Here is a 10,489-nt window from a genome sequence, read left to right as displayed (position 1 = left end):
CCTAGGTATTTCGAGGCCTCATCTTGACTGGATGCACCCACATTGTCGTATCTTCACCGGGAATCAGGATACGTTAATACTAGCAACGAACGCATGCGGAGATGACCTTAAGAAGCTTTGAGATGCACGTGGATCATTTCGATGACGTACATGGGTAGCTTCCTGGGCTTCTCGGTGGCCAAACTGGTTCCCCACCCCAACAAACAATACCATCGGCGACAACACCGACATTCTCGTCCCACAGCGGATGGATCGCGGATCATCTCCGTGGTAGGGAATATGCAACGCGAAGATGTGGGCTTCTACCCCGCACATCTGGGGTAAAGCCGCAACTGGTATATCCGGATGCGTTGTTCCGCTATGGGATAACGAAGTAAGATGGATATTCTGAACTATATAACCATCAACCATAGCTACACGGAAGGTGCAAGAACCTTCACTCACAATAGACTACCTAGAGTTGTTCAGCTATCGTATACGAGAATATCACCATGGACAAGCCTATAGAACCCGAGAAGCAGGAACATCTCGAAGATGTCGACATCGACACGGTCAAACACCATGATGAGACGCTACAAGAGCATGGGGAGATAGACGTCTATGACGAAAAGTACAACAAGAAACTCAACCGGCAACTAGACCTACGCGTTCTACCTCTATGTTGCTGGGTATATCTCCTGAATTTTCTCGATAGGGGTATGGTCCTCATCATCCCGTACCGTCTCAGCACCCGAGTCAATCGCTAAAATTGATAACAGGAAACATTGGCAATGCTCGCGTGCTCAACACAGAGACAGGAGACGACATGCTCAGCAATACGGGCCTTACACCTCACGGCTACGCTCTGACCGTCACTCTCTTCTCCGTTGCGTATGCCGTGTTTGAAGTACCAAGCAACTTCGTCATGAAGCACTACATCCGACCTTCTAGATGGCTCGGTATTCTTCTTTTCGCATGGGGAGCCTTAACGATTGGGTTCGCGGGTGTACAGAACAGTGCCACGATCATCGCTTTGAGGTTCTTGATCGGAGTCTTCGAAGCCGGCTTCTTTCCTGGTGTGTTACAATGAGACGTGAAGGTTGAGAAAATTGCGCTGATTACGTATCGTAGGGATTGTCTACTTCATCACGATCTGGTACCGCTACAACGAGCGGGCTGTTCGCATCGCCCTCGTCATCGCGTTCTGCAACCTCGCTGGTGCCTTTGGAGGTGCCATCGCATTCGGAGTCGGCCACATAAACGGAGCCGCAGGTCTTGAAGGATTCCGCTGGCTCTTCATCATCGAAGGTATCATTACACTACTATCGGCGTTCCTTCTGTGGTTCTTCCTGCCCGACTACCCAGCTCGAGCGAAGTGGCTCAGCAACGCCGAAAAGAAATTCGCTGTTGATCGTCTAGCTGATCGAGGCGGTGGATATAATCAAGAACATGCTAGCAGGAAAGAGATTTTGGACACCTGCTTTAGTCCACGCATGCTGCTACACTACATTGCGTATGTAGCCGACGTCGTTCCTCAGGGGTCATTCACGTTCTTTACGCCCACCATCGTTACCGGACTAGGCTACGAGTCCATTCATGCTCAACTTCTGACTGTCCCACCGTGGGTCGTAGGCTTCTTCGTAGCCATCACAATCTCTTACTCTGCGGACCACTTCAACGCTCGTGGGTGGCATATCACCATCGCATCACTCATAGGAGGCACCGGCTGGCTGACCGCCGGTCTTCTTCCAGCCGACGCCTATGTCCAGCGCTACGGCTGCCTATGTATGGCCGCTGCAGGTGCCTTCCCTGCAGCACCTTCCATGACGAATTGGGTAACCTGCAACTCGCCAAGCTTCCTCACCTTGCCACTCGCAATCGCGCTGCACAACAGCTGCGCAGGTATTGGTCAGATCATTGCGCAATGGATTTGGATGAACGACGAGCGAAGTCAAGGCTTCCCGACAGGCAACTTCGTGTGTGCGGCGTGTAGTTTCCTGGTGGCGGCAATCGCTACGACACTCAGGCTGTGGTATGGGAGAATGAACAAGCTTGAGAGGTCAGACAGTAGGGGTGATCAGAGGGTTTGGGCATTGTAGCGATATTAATCGGGTGGCATAACCCTTGATACAAATGTCGCACTATGATATCAAGAACAAACGACCGTCTATATCCCTATTACTGCTTTGACAACCATCGTTTCAAGGCTTTCGTCATGACCTCATGCGTCCGACTCGTCAGGTGCCCTGAATTGTACCAAAAGTACGTATTCAAGTCCGTGCACCCATATTGGCTAGGATTTGTCAGGATATCTGGCTGATTATATCCAGGGCAGTAGTCGGTGACGTTTTTGAACCCGTAGTCTTGGTAATGATCCAAAACGTAGTTCAAAACACTATTCACGTCGAATTGCAGCACCTTCACGTCCTTATGATCGGACTGAAAGTCGTTGGCATGTGCAGCGTGAATCCTGTTGAAAGAAGCAACGAGCGACGCGTTGACATTGGGCGTGCCTGGCCCACGATCCAGAGGCGGTAGATTCATGAAAAGGAAGTTCTTGTAGCCAAGTTCATAGATCTTCTCCACGTTCTCAAAAACTCGATCCTGGATCTTCTCGTAGAGTGGCGCAAAGGATGCGTTCTTGCCTTGGGTGGATACAAGGTCATTGATGTCGTTGATGCCGATCCATATCGCTACGAGCGCTTTTCTCTTGTTGAAATGAATTGATTCAAGAGCTGGATTGCCGTAGGAGGCAAACTGTTCGATCTGTCGTTCGAGTGAGACAGTATGGTTGTGATGAAGGGGTGTGAATCCGGCTTCCTCGATAGTGTTCGCGCCAGCATATGCAAAGTCCCAAAGCTGAACATCGCACTCTCTTGGATTGTGCAAACCATCCTCGACACCACATCCAGTCAAAAGCTCCACCCAATTAGGGCCACCTTCTGCCGTTCCCGTAAGGTTCTGCACGATGCGATTCGAGAAGAGCTGTGCGGGCGTAAAAGAGAAGTTGAATTCATCGCCAATGAAGGTGTAGTTTTGGTGGCCGAGGGTACCCTGCACGTACGTGTAGCTATCCCCAAAGGCTATCAGAGATTCTATGGAATGCCATTTAAAAGAACTTTGTTTCTGCTTCGAATGCGCGGGGGCAGCAATTGCATGCACAAAGAGTGTCAGGAAGACGCTTGAACTCGCAGTGAGCTTCATATCGGCAAAGCGGAAAACGTTTTCGAAGGCTTGATGATCCTCATAATGATCTCTAACAAGCTTGGCTACTATTTATATCGGTGCAGTCGGTATAGATGGATCTTCGGCAGCGTGGGTTTAACGGAACAATTACCCCCGACTGGTGGCGCTGCGGGAAATCTGGAGCTGGACTTTTCCGGGGTAGATGGACGATGATGCGGGGTATCCCAGTTACCCCGAGCCTCGTTCAGGCGTAGCATCGAGTAAGGACCACAAAGCAGCTTCCGAGTTTGCAGGCTCGTCCTTGGAGGAAATACAGTCGTGGTAATGTCGTACGCCTTTGTACTCGTACCACCATCGACCTGGATAAGGTCGCGTTGGATCTGCTTTTACAAAGCCCATGTCTTGCAAAGTCCATATTGGGTCAACTTTATTTTCTTTTTGTCCGCAAGCAAGTAGACCAGTGACGAAAGGCTGCAACGATACAACATGAGCCAATGGGACACCCATTCTCAACGGTAAGTCCTGCCACCCCCAATTCGAGGCGTCCATGCAGAAAAATGGACCAAGGATTCTGATGGCATCAAGGTAGACGTCTTCCCTAGTGTTCGAATAATCCACGATAGGCCGTAGCGTTTCAGAGATGAGGCCGAGCATACCGTATAGTTTGTCTCGAGGGTCTTCGCAGCCCATACTGGAAAATTGACGTAGTAGATTGCACAGTAGATGCGAATACCCAGGTCGAACAGGCTCCGCGTGTGCATAACGATTAGAAAGTAAATATGTCATTGGGGACAGAGTTGGATGTTCCAGAAATCCAGCAAACAATGCAGCCTTGAAGAGGACATCCCAGTCGATCCAGACGTGACCGCACATGATATGTGCCTTTTTGGGTAGCATTACTTCCTGCACGATCCATAGACGCGTGAAGTAACGGTTTCTCAGGATAGCCTCAGTATTCTCGGCATTTCTGTTTTTGGAGTACCTCCGCGCTGCTCTTAACGATGACAGATCTAACCAAACGATGACATAGATGCATTCGGAGTAAATTCGAGCCATTAGGCGAACTTGATGATTGCGTTCCGCCGTGTCCTGTTGGTTGATACATATCTGAGTGATGAGATCAGTCCATGCATGCATAGCCAAGTAGATGTAGGAGCTACCTGATCGATCCAGAGGTACTGGGTATTGGCTTCGTCTGAGCGAAAGGCGAAAAGGAAATCGAATAAATTCATTCTAACAGCGAGCAGCTTGTTATCGATAACGATGTACCTATTATCTGATGGTCCACCCCAAGTGTATGATAGAGCGATGAACTCGGGTGCAGTGTTAATGTCGAATATCTCAAGTTCGCAGTAAATGAAGTCGCGCTTGTGTAGCGTATTGGCCACAGGTTGAGATCGCAACAATCTTGCGAGACGGATCTGCTGCTTTGATCCGTCCAGATCTCTATACCTGTAGAAATCCGATGTCTGCGGCATTCTCGCTGCGTTGCCGACTGAGTTGTCGGGCTTGTCCACCTCATCAATCAAAGACTGAATGGTATGCTCCGGTACCAAGATAAGCCTAGAGTTGGGCTCAAGTTGGATCTAGCGCCTCGTAGAGAATAAAGGTAACGAAGCGCAAAGCGGTTGAGTGAAGTCGTGTATGAAGGCAAAAGCGAACGAAGAAGGAAGGACTGAGCCGTTTAGCACAGCCCCACCTCAGCCGCAGACTAGCATCTAGGGCTCTTTTCTCTACTCAACCGACTTATGGGAGAAACGTATATGAGCGCGTTGCCAACGATTGCCTTGGCAATAGAGCTTATTATCTAAAATGGTATCAATGCTATAAGATACAATGGTGGTACAAAAGAAGCGGCACAGCCTTACTCTTCGAAAAAGTCACCCCAGCTAAACCCACCACCGTCACCACCGTCTCCAGCATCGCCACCACTCTGTCCACCCTGTCCACCCCAGAAGTCCTGATCTTGACCCCGAGATCCGACGCCAGGATCTTCGCCCCAGACATCTTCACCGACTTGACCTGTGCCTGGCTGTTGGTCGGGGTTGGGCTGATACGGATCGGTCGCTTGTGGGGAAGCATCGTCTCCTTGTTGCCTGGCTTCTCGCCCTCTTTGCATAGCTTCGTAGCCCGCCATTGTAGCTGCACCTGTCGCAGCACCCTCTCCAGCTCCCAGTCCGCGCGCTGCAGTGCCGACCTCACCTGCAATACCGCTTTCGCCAGCAGCACCTACGGCCCCAGCACCGGCAGCACCCGCTTCACCAGCTGCAGCACCTCCCGCGGCTTCACCACTGCCACCTACCCATGGCATCCACATTGGCCACATGCCACCAGAACCACTATGTCGACTGAAATAGTCAAAGTCGATGCTAACAGCCGTAGCAAGCATTACGGCGCGTTGATCAAGGGTCATGCCAGGGTAGTCTTCTAGTGATGGTCGGCTCTGCTCACCAGTTTTGGAAACCATGCCTGACGGCTCACTTGCCAGCCCGGCAGCGTCCATTCTCAACGCATAAACACCCGTATCAGTGAATATTTCGCGCGCGAAGCCTCCGAAGTTGCGGTTAACAGAACCCGCTAGCCGCCCGTCTTCAGACATCAAGCTGAAGTCCCAGGACAAAAAGGGTTCGTCAACCCTGGCAAACTGGAGCATGCCCACTTCTCGGGTATCGCCTTCTGCTACTGCCACGGCTTTAGAGTCTGAGATTGGCAGGTCACCAGAGGACAGTTGGGGCGCGTCTGATCCTGCGGCGGCGTCCTCGAGATTCCTTGCGAGATACAGGTTGTACTTCCTTCGTAATGGTGCCCACTCCTGTTCCGAAGCTCCGATAATCCTCATGTCTTGGAGTGCCAAAGTTGAGACATTTGCGCTCGTTTGGTTGGCTATGCTTTTGACACTCGTGCCTTGCAGACTTGCCGAGCTGGTATAGGTGCTCTTATCGGGCCCTACCGCATCATACACGCGTATTCTCGAGTTGATCCAGCTGAAAGGTCTATGAAACCTTAGTATTTCCTTTTCGTCCCGGTCAAAGACGTGAGTCGTGAAGCTGCGGTGCGTCTTGAACATCTGTCTTGCCATGGCGTTCCCTAGGCCATGGTCTTGCTCGGCGAGATATCCAATATGATTACCGTGCGGGTCCATGATAACGTAGCGGTTCGCTTGCTCGAAGCCCATGAGCACATTCATCATCTCCAACTGTCGTTGTACTATAAGAGAGGAGTTGTCCAGAAGACGCATGGCGGGGTGTGTCTGCTTTAGGACAGCGTTCGGATCTTCGGGCATGCATACGGGCGTTACGAGGTTGTTCTCGGAGTCGGGCGTGGTCGAGAGGGCGTTGGACACGGCGTCGACTTTCGATGTCTCTTTGGGGGCCCCATCATGCGTGTTTGATGAGGAATCGTTGCTAGGTGGTCTCGTAGAATATGCTGAGGTCGTTGGCGGCATCGTGTTGCGCGGTAGGCGACTTCGAAGGGCTAGCCGTGGTGTGCTTTTCGAGGTGATTGATCGAGCGCTCTGGCGTGGCAGTCGTAAAGACCATCTTGCCGCTGGCAGCATCTTGAAAGCTGTTCCGTATATATCTAGAGCTGCGGTATGTTTGGAGTAAGTCTCTGATCAGGCAGGTACTATGCGTGTAAGAGGTGCAGATGCCTAATCGCTTTCGCGTGGCGTCACGAAGACGTTCTTTACTTTCTCGGAGATAGCTGCTCTTATTACGTCACAACAGGCGTTCCTATGGCAAGCACAAGCCCCAAACGCAGTCTGCGGCTATCGTGAAGCATGTGTCGTGTGCGACTGTCAATGCCCGCTATGCGCACTCAAAAGCCAGTGGTACGGTGGCTGTCGAGTGTTAGGAACTGTACTGCTGTGCGGTCGGCCAAGACGGCCAATCAAATCCGGCCTTGGCAAACAGTCATCTCCAAACTTTTTGCGCTCTCCTCTCACCTTCAGCACCACCTCCACCATGAAGCTCGCAACGCTCGTCGACGACGCCATTACCTGAAGTCGCAAAGGCCGGGTAAGTAGCATCCATTTCCATTCACATGTTTCACTGTCTTATGATGACAACTTTTCACTTATACGATTGCCGGCGCATGCATTCACTTGACTGCGTTTGGCTCTCGATGCTGTTTCCGTTACAATAGACTACAACGGTATCTGATCGACATTACTTGCTACACTTCACATTGCCTCAAAACGCGCGCAGGACTAACGCGAGTACAGTTTCGTCGAACATCGAGCTGGACTGAGGCATGTCTTCAACTCAGCAGCCTGAGCATGCTGTTGCTGCACGCGAGGAGCGCCCAGAGGGTCTACCTCAGCCGAACCAAGAACCAGCCAACGGTGTTTCGAGGAAACCTCGCCCAAAAAGACCCAACTATAACGAAATACATGCGAAGCCTCTGCCATTAGACGTATACGCGCTGCCTGCCTTCATTCCGCACAACCCCATTTCTATCGTGCGACTAGTCATCAGCTTGATTTCGCAGTCGCTGTGGTCGCCCAAGTCACACATCGTCATCCACAGAGCATACTACTCTGCAGAAACCCAGTCAATCCACGTCACCGATCCAGCCTCCATCCGAGCGCTTTGGGAACAAGGCTTCTGGGGCAAAGGGTCTCTCAGCCGAAGTGAACCACAATGGTTAGTCGCTGAAAAGCGAAGGCGAGGTGCCCAGGCATCCAAGACAAGCACCGAGGTTACACAATCAAGGCGGGAAGAGCGCAGACAATTCAAGTTAGAGAGAGCCAAGGCGCAGCGCGAGGCTATTGAGCAACAGCTTCGGCAAGAAGGCAAGATCGTATCCGACGCCAACATCAACAAGCTCGTAGGTAGCGACGCCAAAGACATCACCAAGCCAGAAGATGCAACAGCAACTCCGGCGATCAATGAAAACACAGATGGCCCTGCCGCACCGGCCGACGCTGAAGCTGATCTAGAGGTTGATATTGTGGATCTTGAGCATCTTCAGCTCACACCTGAGGAGGCTTTCTTCCTGACATACGTCCTTGGTGCTTTGCAAATCGTCAACGTGGACACCCAGGCTCCCATGGATCTTGCACAACACTACCCAGCATGGTACCTCTTGCGAGTATACTGCGCCCATGCGTCCAGTTCCGGCGAATCCGACGATATCGGAAGAGCTTTGACGCATCTTCGTACTGCGTACCGTATGAGCAATGACGCTACTCGAGTGGATCCTGCTATGACGTGTATTCCGCCTATTGCACCCGACAATCCTTTCCTGATGAAATACGTTGTCTTTCACCACTTCCGATCCTTGGGCTGGGTCGTGCGGCCTGGTGTCAAATTCGCTGTCGACTACTTGCTCTACATTCGCGGTCCTGCGTTCACACATGCCGAGTTTGCGATCATGATCATTCCTTCCTACTCAGCCCCGTACTGGACCGAGAATACGGACGGTCAAGCCCAAGCCAGAGCCGCGGAAAAGGAGCGCAGGGACTGGTGGTGGTTCCATCGGGTGAACCGAGTGCAAACCCAGGTCATGAAGACACTGATGCTGGTCTATGTTGAAGTGCCAGCACCATGGGATACGGATCACATGAAGTTGGATGGGTTCAAGCTTGACATTGGTAGCGTTCTGAAGAAGTACACAGTTCGAGAGTTCGTCTTCAAGAGGTGGAGTCCAAGCCGAAACAGAGATTGAGCTACAGAATACGGGATTCAATGCCGGTAGAGAAGAAGCTGTACGAGTTATGAAAGCCGATGAATACATATACCACATACCAACCTTGACCTACTCCCGCTTACGTCACACACGATGCTTACACCAAGGGCTCAGTCCTTTCGGTGATCTAAATTGACGAGTAAGAATACGCGAATCATGGGCGAACTTATCGAGCATTGACTCCGAGCAAGGATTGGTAGGCGGGCAGGGAACTAGGCGATTGGCCCCTTGATTACACGAATATTTCACTCTCGACGCTCGAGCTTCCTAGAGCACGCCATCGAGTACCCCTCTAGTGTATATATATTCAAGACCTTGCCCTGATTTCGATTTGATCTTCCCCTGCATAAACACCCATAACCACACGTGGGCGCTCGACCGTACACACAGCCTTTCGAAGCCTTCATCGACTTACAGCCCAGTCTTCAATCATAACCACATCGTCGATCACAATGCCGACCTCCCGTCGCGTCGCTGACATCATAATTCCACAAGATGCAGCCCCTCCCGAACAAGGCCCGAACGAGACCAGTTACTTCTTTAACCTCCTCAACGGCGACGTCCGAAACCTAATCTACAATTACATGACGCTTGGTCAAATTCGTACCAAGGACGCGACCCAATGGGTTGGCTTTAGAGGTACCTGTCGGCAGGCAAAACAAGAAGCTGAAGAGGAGGGCGTGCGTCATCTGTGGCTGTATGTCCAGGACATCTGCAGAAGATTCACCAAGAGTACGGGGTATAGGCTGAGACTACCGCATCAACTGAAGAACATGGAAGACTTTGCTGGACTAACAGAGTTGACGCTGATCACCAACGCACCTGTTCACCTGGTCGACCTTCGTAAAGATCGCTATCCTCGTACTGGTGTCGAGGACTTACTTTCTATTGAGATCAACAACATTGTCCTTCATTATACGAGTCAGCAGGTAGTGAAGAATCTAGAAGATATGACAGAAGCAGCAGTGCTCATGCTAATGGGTCTAGAAAGCGGAATCGACAGGAGTCCCAGCCGTTTAGACACAGATGAGTTCTTTGCCGGCACCATCACTGTCTCGTGGGATTATCGTAACTGTACCCGAGAGGACGAATACGAGAGCTTGCCTACTTACCAGCTGAAGCGAGAACTTCGCAACCGAGGCGTTGCATCGGCAGAGATTCCAGAGCGCAAGCCTGCCGTTATCGACGCTCTTCTCTTGCATGATTCCAGAAATCCGCAAACCATCGCGCCTACAACCCCAAGACCTGCTTCCAATGTCCCCCAGGTACTTCTTGGAAAACGCTTCTATACTGTAGAGGTAGATGGATCACTCGATACCATGGAGTTCGAGGGCGATATACCGCCATTCCACGCGGATACCAATCTCTTCAGCCCTGGCACATCGAGATTCTACGCAGATACGTCCTTGTTTTACGCTACAAATCGACGTAGCTCGGTTGGTATGGTGCGCTTGGATGAGATCCATCATCGTTTTGGTGGAGGTATGTGGGATTCCTTGTGGGAAGTTGCTTGGGATGATGTACGCAAAGCACGTGAACAATGGGATTATGTACCCGTTCAAGTCTGCTGGACTGGTATCAAATATGACTAGGAGGACGAAGAAGGAGGAGCTAAAAGAGATGTCAGACTCTAGTT

General features: G+C 51.2%; 5 protein-coding genes across 5 annotated transcripts; 3 read left to right on the top strand and 2 right to left on the bottom strand.

Moving 5' to 3' along the window:
* Window positions 1-491: 491 nt before the first annotated feature.
* J4E87_000180 (uncharacterized protein) lies at window positions 492-2,078 on the top strand (the record flags this gene model as incomplete). The annotated part of the gene is made up of 3 exons (XM_049371839.1): window positions 492-696; window positions 759-1,055; window positions 1,111-2,078. 3 exons carry the CDS (start codon window positions 492-494, stop codon window positions 2,076-2,078), a joined length of 1,470 nt encoding a protein of 489 aa, XP_049237973.1.
* A 79-nt stretch (window positions 2,079-2,157) lies between these two features.
* On the bottom strand, window positions 2,158-3,183 carry J4E87_000179 (uncharacterized protein; the record flags this gene model as incomplete). The annotated part of the gene is made up of 1 exon (XM_049371838.1): window positions 2,158-3,183. The coding sequence occupies one exon, from the start codon at window positions 3,181-3,183 to the stop codon at window positions 2,158-2,160; it is 1,026 nt and encodes a 341-aa protein (XP_049237972.1).
* A 1,846-nt stretch (window positions 3,184-5,029) lies between these two features.
* J4E87_000178 (uncharacterized protein) lies at window positions 5,030-6,610 on the bottom strand (the record flags this gene model as incomplete). The annotated part of the gene is made up of 1 exon (XM_049371837.1): window positions 5,030-6,610. The coding sequence occupies one exon, from the start codon at window positions 6,608-6,610 to the stop codon at window positions 5,030-5,032; it is 1,581 nt and encodes a 526-aa protein (XP_049237971.1).
* Window positions 6,611-7,416: 806 nt separating this feature from the next.
* On the top strand, window positions 7,417-8,832 carry J4E87_000177 (uncharacterized protein; the record flags this gene model as incomplete). Its single annotated transcript, XM_049371836.1, has 1 exon — window positions 7,417-8,832. The coding sequence occupies one exon, from the start codon at window positions 7,417-7,419 to the stop codon at window positions 8,830-8,832; it is 1,416 nt and encodes a 471-aa protein (XP_049237970.1).
* A 473-nt stretch (window positions 8,833-9,305) lies between these two features.
* J4E87_000176 (uncharacterized protein) lies at window positions 9,306-10,445 on the top strand (the record flags this gene model as incomplete). The annotated part of the gene is made up of 1 exon (XM_049371835.1): window positions 9,306-10,445. The coding sequence occupies one exon, from the start codon at window positions 9,306-9,308 to the stop codon at window positions 10,443-10,445; it is 1,140 nt and encodes a 379-aa protein (XP_049237969.1).
* Window positions 10,446-10,489: the final 44 nt, after the last annotated feature.

Source organism: Alternaria ethzedia (assembly GCF_023757985.1).
Source record: "Alternaria ethzedia strain BMP 0044 chromosome Unknown scaffold_1, whole genome shotgun sequence".
Lineage (NCBI taxonomy): Eukaryota > Fungi > Ascomycota > Dothideomycetes > Pleosporales > Pleosporaceae > Alternaria > Alternaria ethzedia.
This window is presented reverse-complemented; position numbering and strand designations above follow the sequence as displayed.